The sequence below is a fragment of the Mixophyes fleayi genome, chromosome 6 (genome assembly GCF_038048845.1).
Source record: "Mixophyes fleayi isolate aMixFle1 chromosome 6, aMixFle1.hap1, whole genome shotgun sequence".
Lineage (NCBI taxonomy): Eukaryota > Metazoa > Chordata > Amphibia > Anura > Limnodynastidae > Mixophyes > Mixophyes fleayi.
In genome coordinates, this window is record NC_134407.1 from 27,142,081 (window position 1) to 27,161,677 (window position 19,597).

Here is a 19,597-nt window from a genome sequence, read left to right on the forward strand (position 1 = left end):
TGGAGTTAGCCATGACTGTCCTTGGGTATTGAAGAACTGCCAAGACCGTATCCGATGGTAGTGAATGACAAGCAAACTAATAGTTACGTGCAAAGCAAGTCTGGATTCCAATAGGGACATTCCAAAGTACAGTGAATATTTTGAGCAGTTTGAGATATTTTGAAAGCATGACAGTTTAATATACAGTAAGAGACCGGTGGAGCGGAATTGAGTAGTGTCAAATTGAGAAGTGAGGGCAGTGAGGATTGACCTATGGATGACTTCTAGTAGGCCCATGTGTACCAAAATATGACAGCTAGTAGAAAGAGAGAGACCCAATGCTGAGTGAGGGCAAGGAAAATGTACAGAGTCTGGCAGTATGGAGGTGAGAGGTTAAGAGGCAGAGTTACTAAGAACTGTGCAGAAGGAAAAGATTTGTCAGTAAACATTGTTTTTATTTCATCCTGAGAGGTTGTCTTCATTCTTCTTAGCAACTGTGTTAGTGCTCTGCTACTAAACCAACTTGTTACTAATCCAGCAAGGGCATCTGTTCAAAATTAAGTCCCTCCCCCCCAGAATCCTGACATAAATAAACCTGAACTTGCCTAACAGACTGATACAGAGGTAGGTGTCAAGGGGATGCACTTACACCACACTGCCAATCAACAGGGGTCTACATGGTCTTTATCTATAATTCTCTAAAAATTCCACAATGTATATTCTAGCCTGCAGATTGGTAAGGATCATACATCCATTCTCCATTTTTACCACAACAGGGCATGTGAACTTACTTAGAAAACTATATTTAACTGTATATTACAGGTGATGTATACAGACCACCCAAGGATACCAATGCTATCCTAATTTATAGGATTACAGAATAACTTACAGTCTACTTTATTTAAATTTTATTACAGATTGATTACAACAAATCCCTCACCAGGTAATGCAAATTGAAGTGTGTGACCTCCTTCTTTATCTCTGTATGTTTAATAATATATTCCACCAGGACCACCTGCTGCCCTTCACATGGGAGAACTTTATCCAATGAGTGGAGTTTCAGGAAGCTTTTACTGCGGGAGTAGAAGGAATTTAGATCCAATATTGCAGATTGGTATTCAGCTATAAAGAACCCAGAAAAATGTCTTCGATTCTCTAGGTATGTTTTTGCCTGTGTAAGAAAGATACACTTGTAAACACAGGAGATTGAAACACAATATTACATTTTATTGAAAATACTACTTATACAGTAAAATAACAACAAAAATAGATAAAATTATTTTACTAAACTGGAAAGTGATGAAAGCAAAAAACCTGCTTATCTAAACACTGCACTGAAAAGAAAGGTAATGTAGAGGTATTTTTTTCCTCTTTCTTTTTAAACTTTTTAGAAATGTATAAAAATAATTTTATAAGCACTAAACCATAAAACCTATGTAATTTTAAAGTTCTCAAAAAGTTTATTATGTGTCTTCTTACAAAACAGTTGTGCATTGCAATGAAGTTTGTGTGGTGATAAGCTAATGTTCATCCTGTTCAGCATGAGGCTAACCTGCCAAAAAATTGCAAGCACCCCTTAGTTCTCCTAACCTCATGCTTAATTCACTAGGGCTCTTCCAAACATCTGTGCCCAGTGGAAGTTGGGGTAATAAATAATTAAATTATAGAATTCAATATTTTCATGTGGAAATATTCATCCCAGCAAGCCCTGGCAGCAATCAACTGTTTACTGGTATACTGATGCCTGTAGAACTATAATCACCTGCATATCCTCGGTTGTCAGAGAAATATCGCACTTGTAGACAGACAAGAACCAGCAATTCTACTGTCACATAAAAAAAACTTTTACAAAAACACCACTGGACAAATAACATTTATTTAAATGAAAGTCACCAAAAATCTTTTTTTTTTTTTACTAAAGTATTGTTTATCTATATCCATAGAAAATCTCCTCTACTTTCTTGATGTTTGTAAGTAATAAGGAGCAGAAATGAAATAAAACAAATATTGACACAATATATTGCATATTGAATCCCATCCTATCTCAAATGACAGGTTGGCTTTGCTCTGATTTGTCAGAGCATGAGAAAGCTGCTCTGATTGAATAGTAGACGATAAGTAGACAAGTGCAATTTTAGCCGCAATTAACTTCAGTGATACAGCTGCCAGAATCAGTCCAGGTTATGAGCGTTGGTGCTTAGATTACTTTTCATAATACACAGTGATGCAGTGTAAGTTGTTCTGCTACGTTTAAAATCATTCGTTTTTTCTGTCCACTGTGACGTTTCTACTGCAATTTCATTAGGAGGTCAGGTATACAAGAGCTCTCTTTTGTTTATCCACTAATCTTTCTGTTTGTATTTGAAAGGTTACATTAACAGCCTGTTACAATGGTAGTCTATTTATACACACCGCACACTATGCACTTTGCCAGGTGAATGCGCTACGTGTAGAAATATAACTTTTCAATGGCCATAAGGCAAGTGATTAACGTATCCATGGTTGCTTATGTAGAAAGTCACTTGACAAACTGTTTTTTTTGATTCACACATAGCTGTAAAATGGATTCTGTGTATTTAAAATTACAGATGACATTATATTTTTCATATATATGGATGATCAGGAGCCCAAAATAATTAATATGCCTTTGCTAGAGACATGCACACACATATACATCTGAACACACACTGATTTGTCAGTACCGTCAAAATTATATGATCTTCCCAGTTGGTTGTGTTCAAGGTAAAGGAAACTTGACCATTTTTATTTGTCAGCAAGGTCTGGTTGATTGAAGCCTGTGTACTTTGCAGATAAACTATAATGCCTGGTATAGGATTATCACCGGTATCCAGCACTTTAATCTAAAATAAAACATAATGAAAAATGATCATGAATGCAGGAGAGATCACTTTCACATGTGCATTTTGAGCATATGTGTGTCAAAGCAATGTAATATAAAACAAAACTTTTTAAGATGTGTAAATGTAGGATTTTGATACTCCCTAGTACAGATTTTTTTATAAACTTTATTGAAAAGGTTAAAGTATAATGATGTCAAGATATCTTTACAATATATAATCTTACTTTTGGAATTGAGGTACCTGAAGCAAACCTGAAAATGAACCCTGATTTATACTTAAGGAGGGATATAGGGATATATGAAAAGGAGAAGTTTACCAAGTACTGGGACGGAAGAGTGGGCAATGAAGAGGAGGGAATAAGAGTGATGTAATGGTGAGAAGGAGTGAGAAGTGTAAGTTGAAGATATCGCTGCTCCAAAAATAGATAACTAGAACTATGATCTGGTTGATCAAATATCTCACTGTAATTGTATTTATTGAAAGGGAAAAAAAATATTAAATTGAGTGAATAATGCAAATGCAGACTGCAAATGAATTTTGTGTAAAAAATTGAACTGGTGAATTGGGGGACACCAGTGTGGCATGTATACTGGAGATTAGTTCGTAGGGAGAAGCTCGGAATAAAGTTTTGAAAGAAATTAGACGTCTGTCAATTATTGTTGTTTTGAGGACCAAGGAAAATAAATTTCTCTATTGTCGATATTGGCAAAGACATTGCGCTTGGAATTGGGAGTGTACATTGTTTATCTGTAATGGATGGGAAGGAGGGTGCGCTAAATGTGGTAAAAACTGTACTATAGCGGATATCCATGAAAAAACTACGGTAAACTTGTCCCAAATGGGAAATAGTGATTCTGCAAGATAGGTAATTAGTAAAAACAAAAGAAATGGGTGACTTTTGATGGAAGAGAGTCAATGATGTTTAGAAATCAGACAAGTAGAGGAAGTGGATATAGTGATGAAATGATCACTCCCTTGGACTCTATGGCTAACTAAACATTGGATTCAAGGGGAGAATGCCATTGAACACACTGCGCAAGTTAGAAGGCCATGTAATATCTTATGAAATCTAAGATGTCCAAATCACTTTCCACTCATGGTTTATCTAAAATATTTAGATTTAGAGTTGGGTGTTTTTGTGCCCATGAATTCCACCATATAAGATCTAAGGAGTTTAAAAGTCTGAGATGGTATGCATACAGGAATAATTTGAAAGAGATGAAGCAGTCTAGGTAAAATATTAACTAATTTAATTTGTCAATCCATATAATCAGTAATTTAATCAAGCAGCTCATTTCTAATAGTTTTAATTAGTGGTGGATAATTTAATTGATGTAACTGATGATAATATTTTGAAAGATATATGCCTAAGTATTTTATCCTCTGTGGCTGCCATTTAAATTTGAAATTTAATTTCAAGAGATTTTTCGTAGCAAGAGAAATATTTAAATCTAAACTTAATTTTCATCAGAATTAATCTTATAACCTAATAGGTTAAACTATTCTGCTCTATGTCTTCAATAGATTGTGCAAAGATATCACTCTGGGTGAGAGTGATTAAATAAATAGTCAGCATATAAGGCAATTTTATGATCAGTATTAGGTGAGCAATTCCTTTAATATAAGGTAAGCCTTATCTTATTAGCAAAGGGTTCAGTTATTAAGCCAGACATTAAAGAGAAAATAGAGCAACCTTGTCTAGTGTGGTTGAAGATTTTAAAGGGGGAAGATGTGTGTCCATTGGCAGAAACTGCAGAAGGGTTACAATAAAGAGCAGATACGCCTTAAGGAAGTTTTTTTTAAAAACTTATTGTTGATATTGTTCTAAACATAAAGGCAATCCAATCTGATCAAAAGCCTTCTCAGCACCCAGAGCTAAGACTAAAGCAGGGAACTTATGTTGGACTATGTGAATTAAATCAACCATGCTTCAGGTGATGACTGAGATCTGGCGACCAGGGACAAAACCAACTTGGTCTGGATGAATTAATGTAGGCATAATTAAATTTAAGTGTATAGCGAGAATTTTGATGATATATTTTAGGTCAGAGTTCAATAATGGGATGGGCCTGTAGCCATAAATCTTTACAAGATTTATGAATGAAATTAAACTAAAGGAGCAGAAAAGGGTAAGAGAGCCTATATCTGTCGCACCAATGAAGATTTTAATTTTTAATATAAGAATCCAGAAATCGTATTGTCTAACCATGCATTAGCCCATGATGTTATATCTTACTCTCTTGATACATCTTTTCCACTAATCGATGCTGATTAATGCTAAATGTACAGATATGCTTGGGTAAAGACAAGCTCCATTGAGATCATCATCACAGTGAAGCATAGCAGTGATCATCGAAAGCCGATTAATTTTAAACAACGGCAAATGCATATACTTCGGTCACTCATTTTTTCTTAATATATTTATGATGGAAGTTATTTATTAATTCTCTGATATTACCATACTTACCTGTTAATATGTCCACATGTATTAAATACGACCGATGTTTGAGTCTGTCTTAATATGAAATATTTAGATGTTACCTAACGGTATCCGATGGTCTAAATATGAATTTAATATGACCCCTGAGCTGATAGCAATTGAGATCACACTATATCTACATTCCGTTAATGCACATAATGATTGCCATGACCCCTAAGAGCCAATAAGAAGTCCTATAAAGGATTGGAGGCTGGAATGTACATAGCGGTTTCCATGACCACTGAGAGCCAATAAGAAGTCCTATAAAGGATTGGAGGCTGGAATGTTCTCGGATTGGTGTAATTGTTATGATACAAGTGAACGTGATTGGTGATATAATGAAGATGGCATTGGCCTCATTGTATATCGTGGATTGGCTATATTCACTCCCAATCAACTTACCTTCGCGTGATTGGAGGATAAGCCCACATGATAATTAACGTTGTCCCATACTTACAGTATTTAAGAACTGTCAGATCAGTCCTCTGTTAGCCACGACTAAGCACGCATAGCAAAACACACGTCGGCGTTTTGCTGGATGCCTCCATTAGCCTGAAAATATTGAAGATATATAACCAAGCTGTATTGCTTCTATTAGGTCCCAAGCTAGATGGAGCTTATGCTAGGCAGTTAGCAAGACACTATCTATAAATAGAACTGCAAATAGCAAATACTAAACTTGCTAGATCAATCTTGCTATATATCTTGTGATACTAACTTTATTACTAACACTTACCAGACATGGTTTGAGTGGATATATTATAGACATAATTTACTCTAGATACTAGCATATTGAATCTATCTATAATATTAGGTCAGAGCTATGAGTGCACCCAGCGAATTTTAATAGCACACATTGTTTTAAATTACACATGAGCAATATGCTGTTTTATATTTCGCTTTATTAGTCAATAAAAGTTAAGTTTTATCAGTCTCATCGTCTGCTGTAAAAGTTAGAGAATTAGTGTACCTTAGTCTGTCTCTCTTTTTTCTGACAAGATTTATGGATGACCAGTATGTTTGCTCTTGTGGTGGCTGGCTCAAAAGTGGTACTGTCTAATATGGAATTAATGAGTACAGTTACTTTTGAGGAGAGAATGTTAATTTTTTTTGTAAAAGATTACTGGGAAGCCAGGACTGGGTAATATGACGGTTAATTTAATTAAAGGCTTTTGGTGTTTCTTCTACAGTGATCTGTATGTTTAGCAGTAGAGGATTAAGTTACTTTAATATGGAAAGGCCAGTTGTACTCAGATAAGAATTAATTCTAGTGAGTAAGAGTTCAGATGAGGAGCCTGGTAAATTATTAAAAGAATAGAATACAATAAATTCATCTACTATCTTATTGGAAATGTATATTAATTAACCTTTCTTAAATTGAATCAATATAATTGAATTCATGGAGCATTTTTGCCTTAATTTATTAATCAGAACCAAGTGATTGCTTGTGATAGGAGTGGTTTTATTTGAGGGAATCCTCTAGCTGCCAACAGAAGGTGTGTGGGAGAGTGAAGGATTAATCTAAATAGAAATATATAGCAAAATGGTAAGTTAGGGGAGTCCTTTCTGTGGAGGTTAGTTTATGTGTTAATGTTGGGTCTTTATAAAGCATATCTATATGCGAATAAATTTGATGAGGAAAGGAGTATAGTCTTTAGATGAGGAGTTAACAACATGAAAAGTATCGTGTAGGTCGTATAAACATGCCAGTATTTTGTAGTCATATATTTGTGGGTGCAGAAGGGAGGAGGGATGTGAAACTAATTTGGGATTGATGATAAGACTGAAATCTCCACCTAGATATATATGACCTTTCTTAACCTATTCAATGTTTAGAAATTGCTTATTTCTGGTTCTGATTTGGTGCATATATGTGCTATATGCTTAAGCATTACAACTAGATTCCTTGATTACGGTTGGCATGGTACAAGGTGAATGTTTAAAATGGTTGTGTAAAACAGTGCCTCTTAAGTACATCTGAGGTTTCACGGGTGCGTGTTATTTGACGTGACTAAAAGAGCGAAAAATTGCATTATATCCCAATAATTAATGAGATTATTTATTAATAAGATCAAAGGAATTGTATCATTGTCATGGTTATATGAACTGCAAACATTAACCATTTGTGTGAATTCAACTGCATCCTACCACTGATATAAATACATTGGTTTGTTATTCCTTGTGTGGATTCACCTTCTTTGCACCTGCAAGCAAGCTCTATGAGCAAGACATTCATCCAGCCCACCAGTTTCCACTACACTCCTGCCACAGCTAGTCCCTGGGGTCCAGAGACGGATCCCAGAAACCCTATTGCCGTGAACAGTTATGTAGTTATATAATTAAATGTCAAAGCCTCAGGCACCTTGTAAGATAATGAATCGCTAATGGTGCTGTCTTGCCCAGTGTCTTTAGATGGATGCTAGGCCTTCATTTATCCTTAGGGATCCAAGCAGCTTGATAAGAGATTTTAAACTGAAAGTAGGTAGGTTATTGAGGAGATGCGGGTTCTCTAATGTACTTGAGTTTAACAGCTAGTCTTTGGGATCTCTGTAGGAACTTGTCCTGTCCCGATGGACATATAGTTTTATATATGTTTGCCAACTCGTCCTCACATTATTCACTCTTATTTTTTAAAACACACATGTAGGCTAAATCAACATTTTTATGCACATTTGAAAGAGCCTGGACTTTTAGCCAGAGCGCATTTTATGTCACATCTGAGTGTACATTTAGGAAAAAGAAGAACCTACAACAAGGAGAGGCTATTGTACAGTGACAGAGCTGCATGTAACTCACCACTCCACTGTATGGAATCCCGGGCTTGTAGGCACTGTCAGCATCAACAAATGACACCTTATTGATTGTAGTTGATACATGAGTATTACTGGTTGTTGACAACTCAATTCCTACATTAGAACAGAACATTAATGTAAGTGTGATCACAAAAACTGTATTAGGACAGTTCTAGACATGCTGTGCCAAATGAGAACTTGTAATGTACAGTATTTCATAACAATGTTTTATTATGACAAGACTTGACCTCAATGATTTGATCAAAGAATAATATATTGGAAAATGCACCCCATATTGAAAATTACAGGCATAATATGGACGAGTCCCGTGACAATACATACAGATCACAGATCTTCAAAATTTCTTCTAATTATTTGATATTCCTTATAATACATATTTTTATGCAAATATTATGTGTAGGAGTTTTTACATATATTATGTCAGGCTTCGAAGAGTGTTGTGGACTAAAGATGCTCAGAAGCCACTAACTAGTACTAGACTCCGCATCTCCTGGTTCAGTGGTGCTAACGTACCCCTGGTGTTCACCAGGGACCCCCACACAGAGGTTTGGGCTTAGCTGCACAGGGTACGCAGGTCGCGTTTCTCCTAGACAGTTACCAGAGTAGTGATAGAGAGTGGTCAGAACGGTCCGGGTCAAAACCAAACAGGAACAGGAAGCACCGAAGGGAGATCCACAGAGAAGTTAGACAGGCCGAGGACACAAGGATAGAACTAATAGCAAAATCCGGAAGATTGATCGACAATCCGGGTTCACAACAGAGGCAAACAGGCAAAATCCAGAAGAGAAGTCAGGGGAAGCCGGGTCAGAACCAAAACAGGAGCAGGAACATACAATAATGCTGGAGAACAGGAAACCTAATGCTCTGGCACCCTAATGGTACCAGAGTAGGTTTTAAATAGAGGCAGCTGAGCTTGTGATAGGAGGAGGAGAAGGGCGGTCAGGCACGCTGACCGCCGAGACAAGGAAGCATTCAGTTGCCTAGCAACGGGACGTGTCAGTGCACATGCACCCGACAGCGTGAGGACGGCCAGGGACACTGCGTGCCTGTTGCTTAGCATATTAGGCATATTAGCATCGCACCTCTGCATTATAGGTAATATGTAATAGCTGTGACACTAAGCTAAATTTTACACAACTTTTTTATGATTCAAATCACAGCATACTGTAAGTAAGTCTTAATATTTCAAATCACAACATTGTGAGAACTTCATATCAGTTCATAACTAGTTCCCTCCAAGCTGAATGAGATGGAAATGGAACAGTCACATTCATTCTAAAGTGTGGATTTGACCATACAGTATAAATATAGCCATTTAAACTTTAATTCAAAGAAACATATAAGTTTAACGCTTTAGTATGCAAATATCACAGATTGTAAATTATTGGGAAAATTAGTTGCAACAGATAATATTTTTATCTTTCTGAACAAAAGCAAAATCGTAGACTGGCTGTTAGCAATGTCTCATTTTATTTCTGGGCAAAGCTTGTTTTGAATTGTTGCTTTTGACAATGATCAGTTGGGAGAGGTTAGGAGCATTGAACATACATCTAACTCAGGCTTGACTGACCTGTGGCACTCCACATGTTGTGAAACTAAAAGTCCCAGCATATCCTTTCAGCAATAAGCTGCTATATATTGGCAAAGAATGCTGCGGCTTGCAATTTCACAACACCTGGAGTGCCACAGGTTAGCCAAGCCTGTTCTAGATCCTTAAAACTTATCCTGGCAGAATAAAAAAGAAGTAATTGCTGCTTAAAGCAAGATCAATGTACAACCACATTTAAGTATCGCTCTTTGAAATGTTGGGAGGTATAATCAAGGACAAATGGGATGAATTTCTAATCATTTTAAGTAAATTTATATCACTTATTTTATATTTGGTATAACCAGTCACCGCAGATTAGTACTGTTCTTTACTTGAAAAGATAAAAAAAAATGGTTTTGTGTTTCACATAAATGTGTGGAATTGATTCTTCAAAGACATTCATATTTAGTTACTTTATGATAAATAGCTCCAATATTGTCACCTTGCTTTTTCACCAGAGTATTTCAAGGATTGTAATTATAACACACAATCCTATAATGGTCACCCCCACCATCTGCAACTGCAATTGTGCACAGCTCTGTAATACTATGAAGGTTGCTATCCTACAGAGATGCAATGGGAGCAGTATTGGTAGGAATGACTGTAAGGCAGGAAATTTATAGTACAACATCATCATCATTTACTTATATAGCGCCACTTATTCCGCAGCACTGTACAGAGAACTCACTCACATCTATCCCTGCCGCAATGGAGCTTACGGTCTAAATTCCCTAACACACACACACAGACAGACAGAGACACAGACTAGGGTCAATTTGATAGCAGCCAATTAACCTACCAGTATGTTTTTGGATTGTGGGAGGAAACCGGAGTACCCGGAGGAATACAGTAATACATTATCATTATAGAGCGTTTGCTTTATGTTAACTGCAGTTCACAAGATGGTGATATTAATGACTATTTCAGAAAACTAATGCTTTAACTGAAATATTTATTGTGTCATGTTTAAATGTTATTCTTATTAAAGGTAACTTTTACCCATTTTAAAATAAATAGATTTTTATTAGTAATTATTAATATAAAATGTGGTAGAATATTTAAATTAATTTTGTCTATACTGAGTTCTATTGATGGGGAAGCTGCTATAAGTACTTTTTTTCTTAACTAGTTCCATAAAAATCTATTCATGCTTCTTGTTTCATGATTTAATAATCTTCCCAAATTTCTTTCGCCACTGTAATCCTGTAGAAAGCGTTATCTCCCATGTTCTGATAGTACTCGAGATAAGTTGTTTCTGTTAAAACTGTCTAGTGCAGTGTTTCCCCAAATCTAGTTCTAAGGTCCACCTAACAGTGCATGTTTTCTATATCTGCTTATTTGAGCACAGGTGTGTTCATTACTGACTTCAACATTTTAAAAGATACACAGGTAGTACTAATTATTTCACTTGTGACCTGGAAAACTTGCACTGTTAGGGTTCCCTTGGGACTGGATTTGGAAAACAATAGTCTAGCGGAAATAAGTATAATAATAAACTTACCTGTCCCCTCTTCAGTGATAGAGGCCGCTCCGTTCAATTTTTTTTGCAGGATGGACTTGGTCAAATTTAAACTCTCAGACATAACTTCTATGTTATGACATCCAGATCTATCCAACTGAGGGTGAGAGACGAACAATTCAATGGGTCATTTATTAAGCATCGGACTGTGAAACTCTCATTTTACGGTAAGCTTTTAGTTTAATTCCTTTATAAAATACTGTCGATTTTTCTGAGAATGGTGGTAATTGCATTCACACAGAATGATAAGAAGTCAAGGATATAATTAGGGTAAGAACAGAAATGACACATGACATCACAAAACAATAATATTTAAATAGTGCAATAAATAAAACCAGAATCATTATTAAATCTGCATATGTTTGAATTACAGTTAATATAAAATAGTTTAAATATGGATCTTAAAACATATCTTTAATTATTTTAACAGTTTTCACCTGTTAAGCCACAATTTTCTGGCACCCCTAGACTAGTGTAACACACCTGGGTTCTAAAATATTTGTTGGAATTCAATGAGCTACACAGACACACTAAAAAGCCAATGAAAGAGCTTAATAATGGATGCAAAGGCCAAAATTGGACATTAAGATAATGTAAAAAGACAGGCATTTAAGTCCTAATGAGGTACATTTCGGAAGTACTAGATGATGCTGTAGAAGGAAAATAACAACAATACATTATTTGTTCTTATTTTATTAAACATACATGCACTTTTAATGTATCTACCAAACCATTCTGATGATCTCACCTTTCCACTGAAATAAACACAAAGATCGGGTTTATTGTAATTATATCTCCATGACCATCTATAATGCTTTCGACACAAAGTAGCATTATAATTCCCTTTGACTGGCTTGCCATATGTGTACCTAAGAGAGATGTAAAGAAAATAAGAGGTATATAAATTTTAACCAAAGTGATTAATGTTAGGAGATTTAGATAAGGAAATACAGGACATTGATAGAAAACAGGAACAAAAGAAAAATATAGAATTTTAATCCGTTCAGGCAGTGTTACATAAAAATTTAATAGAATAGAATCAGAAGTAATAGAAATAAAATGGATAAAGCTCATAAGGTATAAAACAAAGTGCGAGAAAAATAGGATTGGAGGCTGGGAACCAATAAATTTAATGAATAAATTAAAAAGGAATGTTAGCAGGGATGATACAGATGACCCATGATCTGGACGATATGGACTGGAGACAGAAAAAGGAAAGAAAAGTTATGAATTAAATAAATCTGTATAATTATAACTGTAAAAAATTCAAGGTCCACAGGAGGATTTTTCCATATGACATAACCCCTTCTGGGTCAAGAACTATGTTTATTTAATAGGTTTTTCATAAACATAAGTATTTGTCTCTTAAACATATAAGACCTGAGAGACGTATATCTTGGAAAACTGAAATAAAATAAAAACTTACTCCTCACTAAAGAGAAAAACATTAGAGAAGGGGAAAGTAATGGGGAAAAGTAGTATGACCGAAAAAAGAAGCAGCATGCACAGAAGCAGAGACATATTACCAACAAATGTATTTTTAGTTTATTATACACTGTTCTAAACTCAAGTGAAAAAAATCTAATCTCAATAAGATCCTCTCATTTGTGTCTACAAGTAAAATTAGAAGTTTTCATTTATTCTTAGACTTAAATAGATTTACACACAAGTCGACTCTTAAGACACTTTGAAAAATCCAAAACAAAACTCTATATAGAACGAAAGAAATAAGAAATCTATATTTGGATTTAGAAATAACTGCAACTTCTATACATTAGAATAAAAAGACATCTTAAAAAAGGTCTTCTATGAGGATGTTAAGAAAAAAATATGGAATGTATGCAATAAACAAACGTATATACTAAACTTAATCTAACAACAAATGAAAAAGAAACTCTTTTAAGACTAATGAATAATAAAGATATTGTGCCTGATTCATTAAGGAAAGTTAAGCAAAAAAATTGAGTAAGTAGTCTCCTGGACAAAACCATGTTACAATGCAAGGGGTGCCAATTAGTTTTAGATTTTGCACATAAGTTAAATACTGTCTGTTTTTCATGTAGTACACAAATATCGACTTTAAATTTCAGTGTACAAATAAGCTATCAAGTATTTGTGTGTTACATGAAAAAACACAGTATTTAACTTATGTGCTAAATAGAAAATAAAAAATGACCCATTATCCTTAAACTGATGGCCAAGGGGGAGGTTTAGTAATTATGAATTGTATGGATTATATAGAGGAGGCACAGAGGATCCTCACCAATGGATTCACATAGATATAATTAGAAAAAGACTGAAATAGAATGTTTATTAGGGAAAGTGACAAAGCAAAGAGTTATTATAATGGAATTTCTCTATATAAGGAACAACTTCTTGCATTTTATTTACTTCTGAATATACACTGTCAAAGTTGAATAATTGGATGAAAGAAAGTATATTGATACCATACTCCTGGACAAAATCTACAGCTGAAAAAGAACAGCACTTTGTATGAAGGTAGCACCCATGTGGTAGTCTTATTGCTGGGAAAACATATATCTATATATATTAACATCCATCAGTCATGGACACCCAAACTTAGCAGATCCGAGTACCGAGCCGACTCAGTACTTTCGCGCTTTTTCGGATTTGAAAATGAGGCAAAACATCATTGTCACGTCGTTGGATCTTCGATCTCGTGATTTTTGGATTTCTTTTTAAGATCCAACATAACGGTATCGGGCCCAAGGACAATTCCATCTTGCACCATTTTTCTTTTCTGCCACTGCTGTGTGCCAATGTGTCCTAGATGTGCTAGGAACTGCCTTGTGTTTGTGTCATTGCTCTGTCGCTTACCATCCAGCCAGGTCACTGCAGTATTTGTCAGAAAGTGTATGAAAATAATATTGTGATCTGTGAGGTGGTCAAAATTGACTGCAAATGACTTGAAATTAGTGTTATTGAGGTTAATAATAGTGTAGGAACAAAAAAAAGAGCAAAATTATGTGATTTTAGCATATTTTAGGATTTTTTTCTAAAAAATCCAAAACCAAAACACACGAGGGCAAAACATGAAGCTAATCCAGATCCAAAACCAAAACCAGTTCACGGGGTTCAGTGAGCATCTCTAATATATATATATATATATATATATATATATATATATATATATATATATATATATATATATATATATTAAAATATGTATGTGCTGTATCCATGATTGTTTAGTAAGGAGTAAGGATTTCAACCTATCATTTCCCAATATTGACAGAAGTAAAATCTCTAATTTCTTGTGGTAGATTGGACGCCTGAAATCTGGGATACAGCATAGCAGGAACTTTAGAAATAAAGTCATTAACAACAGTGTTTAGAAACATTTTCTGTGTGACAACTACACGTGTGCATGGCAAGTCTCACCAACTGCTGACTACAGCAGGGCCTCTGTCTTGCAGCTGATTGCGGTTGGTCCGGACTCAAGCTGGTCAGCTATCACAAATTGTAATTCTGTGCCCGAATTGTCTACTAAGTTTCTGGACAGTTCTTACGTCGTGAAAAAGGACTAAGATTTGTATAAAAGATCAGCCTGCTTTCTATTAATGATCAAGAACCTCTCATTACCTCTGTATGTTGATTGACATATCAGGAGATTCACTGCATGTTTGACATACTAATGTGACCCGAGATCTAATGTTCATTTTCCGTCTATGGAATTTAAAATGAGCTAAAAATGTATTTGCTTCTGTTTACCATCAGCTGGTGTTAATTGAATGTTATTCTCTAACAGAACTATACTATTGTGATTCAACATATGATAGAGGATTTATAATTTATTCAGAACATTTTTGTAGATATTTCAGCGATTGTTTTTTGATATTTGCAGAAACATTTTATTGTTTATTATGTTTATTATGCTTGTTTACAGATACTAACAAAATAAAATGTGTTTTATTGTGTAAATCTCATTCAGCATCATGTTGTTTTTGTTTATCATTTGGACAATGACAGCGCTGTAATTTGGTGTTTTTTGTTGATGTTTGCTTTTTGCAAAGTGGGGACACACACATTCCCCCTACAGGTGCAATATTGGTCCAAACTTTAGTATTAATATTAATATCATCATTAACATGTTATCCTACTATTAGTCCATTATCTGATAAATATACTCATAGTCTGAAGGTTATTTTCCTTTTGTACATGTTTATGTAGATTCATATATAAGACCTACAGTGCGCCATTTAGATTGAGTGTTTTTTTACAAATGCTTTACTTAATAATTATATTGTTTTATAATGAACATAGATGTAAAATATTATATTAATTTGCACTATGATATCTTATGCATAAAATTCATATTATTCTGCGATTCACTATATCAATCCATGGTGGGACACTTTGGTTTATCTTTAAATAAATGTGTTTGTACTTGCACCAACTGTTATTGTTTGATCTCCAATATCCAGTTCATCTCACCTTCTGCATTGAATTGCAATCATAATATAGAAGATTTTTCTAAGATTTTATATTTATTTATATATCTCTTTTTAGTCAACAATTCAATTGTTTAACTTACTAGATTTTAGAAGTCAAGCAAAATGTGTTTTTCTTAACTTTTTTATATGTGTACAAAAAATGTAATTATACCTTGTAATTCTGGCATAAAAAAAAATAGTAACAGATATAGCACAGAAAATTACATACCAAAAATATAAGCTGTGCAAATAATAAATGTGTTAGGTGTAAGCCAGATTTTTGGCTAAAGTTCACGTGCAAATTTATCCAAAAGGACAATCATATTATCATGGCCCCAAATTTGGTAGACTTTACAAGTAAAGCCATTATAAAGAGCCACCAAATAAACATCTTTCTTTCTAATGATTGTTTAAGCTACTGGCTTAAAATTGTAAAAATAAATATTTTTATTGGAATCGATCAGCATTTAGGCTCCATATGGATGTCCTCTAATGTTGTTTGTGTGAGGATCATAAGATATACCTAAAACTATGTGTTTGAACTTTTTTTAATAGTGTTTTTATTAAGAAAATTTACCATAGGGTACGGAAATGAGAAGGGTGAGGGGAGTGTCTTAATACAATAGTTTACCAATATTCAGTTGTTTATATAGGTCAGGCATTTAACCAATAGGTAAGTGAGTAATCACTGTTAGAGACAAAGATATTAACTGGGTATATGTCATTTGGTTACAATAAATAACATTTCAAGCTGTGAGGCATATGGCATATATTTTGTCCAAGTTTTACTTAGTTTCTGTACTTTTAAAATCAAAAGTTTTTGTTTTGTTTCCCCTTCTTTTTTACCTCTGTAGGCAACTTGTATTTTTCATACTTTTACTTTTTCCTTTTAGCCCTCATGGTTGTTAGAATTTCAGTAAGTTCTTCTGGAGGTGGAGGAGGTGATCAGTGATTTACATACATATGTGTATATGTATGTGTGGCATCCAAAGGCCTAACATCATTTTAAAACTGGATCACCCATGTGACCTGAAGTTTGCTCAAGCCTAGAATCCACATGTTATATTCAATTAAGTAGGAATAACTTCTTCTAAAACAGTTAAATGGTATCTTACAAGAGTCTGTATTATGGAGAAATAAATAATATGAATTCATGATTTTTGGTGGAATAAAAGTTGTTGACGGTCCTGGGGAAATTGGGACACATAGGAGCCCTAGGCTTGCATCACTTGCCTAATTTAAACTACCATGAATTAAAGCTATCCAACAACCCACATTAGTTGCAAATCTTAGAATCTCCAGATTGCAATGCTTCAGTGTCTTCGATTCTATCCTTTCCAAATTTTGATGGACTTTGAGGGATATAATAAATGAGTGGATATGCATTTTAAGCTGTATTATTATTATACCATCAGGAGGAAACACTTTCAGTATAACTGCACATTGCTCTATTAATCAGTGAGTGCATCATCTAGGCCCCTGCACCATCTATGTCTCACCACCATCCACCTTCTGCACTACCTCCATCGTACATCATGGCTTCTGCACCATCTGGACCTTCTGGGACTCATCACCATCTAGACCCTTGCACCCATCATGGCAACCATCATGGCCTCTGCATCATCGTGGCCTAAGGATTTGCAGAGCGAGGCACCATAATGGACCACAATAAGCTTATTGTCCCATTTGTTCCTATTGTCTCTCTTTATCCCCACACCTATGTAACATGTCTGTCCACTCTCTGACTTCCTCACTTGTCTTTGTTATGTCTTATGCTGAATTGTTTCTATATACCATGCAATTTGTTCAGGTAATTGTACCTATGCATTTATCATTCTGCTTATCTATACCCATGTACATGTCTTTGTCTGTGTTTTGGCTTATGCTGAATGTTTTCTGTATGCCACGTGATTTGTTGTGTTAAGTGCATTCATGTATTTATATTTTGTACTTAACCATAGCCTTATGATTATGTCATACACTATGGAAACTGGAAAATAATTGAAGATGGTGATGATGATGATGATGATGATGATTGGTCCTGGTAAAACAATGTGTATTTCATGTTTGTTCAATTCATGTTTTTTATTTGATAATTTGTCATCGTTTGGGTGTTATAAGCTATTGTTTTTTTGTGATGGTTACTAAATAATTTGTGGTTAATATTTTTATATAAAAATTATTCACATTCACCAGTCATTAAAGATGATGGAAGGATTTACATAAATGTCTTTTAAACTTGTCGGTAAAAATTTCACATAAATTGGCCTGAATGTTCCACTCACCTTCCACATACTTGAACTGAGAAGTGTTCACTGTTAAACATAACAAACTTAGGGAACTGAAGGGTGACCTCAAATTTTGGAAGCACTGCAGGGATAAATTGGAAATAAGTCAGAGATGACACAGGGAACCATTTTTTAATACTACAGTTTAAGAAGGTTTCTTACCGTATTCCTCCACATTGAAAGTATGGACTGTGTCCTTCACCCGAATAGAATATTCCCCCAGCTGCGGCTCAGAGGAGAGAGGAAGAGAGTGCTCAGAAAATCCCTGATTGAAACTCACATTCAACCATTGACCAATCCGGTTCTTGCTTGGATCCTTGAAGAAAAATAAGCATTGTCTCTTCACTGAGTACCTTTATCCTGATTCAGTGAATTAAGTCATGTCTATGAGCATCTTACAAACTCATGTGCATGTCCAAATTGTTCATATCCCTCAAAATACTATACATATTTCAGCTCAGTTGTAAATTTTACCTACTGATCTGTTTCTACCTTTGTAATTCTGTGCAGCATGGGGCATATTCCATTTAAATTGTTTTGTAATTTTGTTATATTCATGCAGTCTCTGGTTAAAAACTATTCTGATTGGTTCTTCATGTTCCCCAGCATTACAATCTTATTGAATCTAGTGCACTATCTTAATGTTGAAAAAATGACAATTGAAATGACCTTAGGAATGATGTATGTTTGCATCATACTTTTTATATATTGCATTACTTTAAAGGAACCATATAATTGCACGTATAAGTGTTCGTGTTCTGTAAAGGGGTTCTGATTGTAAAAGATGGAGCATATTGCAAACTGTCAAAAGGCAAACACAGGATTTTCATGGGTGCAATTTGCAAATTGTTACATGCAGGGCCATCTTTTCCATTGGGCACGATGGGCAACTGCCCGGGGGCCCCATGGGCAAGGGGGCCCCATAGGCACGGCTCTTAATGAGAATAAATAATCCTGCAAAAGAAAAAAAACCTGCAAAAAAAAACCTACAAGGGTCACTGAGCAAGTACATCTATCTATCTCTATATATCTATATCTGTATCTGTATACATCTATATATCTATATCTATATTTAGGGGCCCCAATGCACTGCTTTGCCCAGGGGCCCATAAAGTTGTTAAGATGGCCCTGGTTACATGCTGTCTTTATTATGCCTAACAAAACAAATATGATGTATCATTCTGAAGTCATCAGCAAATATGTAAAATGCTCTTTATAATCTGCAGGTACCTGTTTTCACTTCTCTATATAGTGATACACTCATACTACAAGAGTTTATTGATAAAAAAGTATAATCAAAATAGTTGTTTATTTTAGGAAAATAATTTCAGTTATACTTTTGTCATGAGGAACCTTCCGTGATACACAACACAGCACTCCCTTTCATACAATGTACAGATCATATATTGCGTTTCACTTCAGGGCATGTTGCTGTTAATGTCTTGTGCTAGGGCCTTAACAGTTAATTTGATAAATGAAATGTCTGGCACAGTGTATACATTTAAAATATATGTGTGTTTAAAGTATATTTAATAAAACAGTGTAGTAATATTTACCCGCGTGTTGCAGTGGGTATCAAGGGGAATTCAGGTACCAGAGCGCCGATTTGCCCCCAA

General features: G+C 34.9%; 1 protein-coding gene across 1 annotated transcript in view; it reads right to left on the reverse strand.

Moving 5' to 3' along the window:
- Positions 1-19,597, reverse strand: part of LOC142095297 (alpha-2-macroglobulin-like) — a 115,604-nt gene that overhangs the window by 83,811 nt on the left and 12,196 nt on the right. Inside the window, exons 6-12 of the mRNA XM_075178255.1 lie at positions 18,144-18,297; positions 17,979-18,063; positions 11,988-12,108; positions 11,222-11,336; positions 8,116-8,225; positions 2,682-2,840; positions 920-1,150 (exon numbers count right to left, since the gene is read on the reverse strand). Coding sequence (XP_075034356.1) covers positions 920-1,150; positions 2,682-2,840; positions 8,116-8,225; positions 11,222-11,336; positions 11,988-12,108; positions 17,979-18,063; positions 18,144-18,297 — 975 coding nt within the window. The remainder of the gene's footprint in view (positions 1-919; positions 1,151-2,681; positions 2,841-8,115; positions 8,226-11,221; positions 11,337-11,987; positions 12,109-17,978; positions 18,064-18,143; positions 18,298-19,597) is intronic.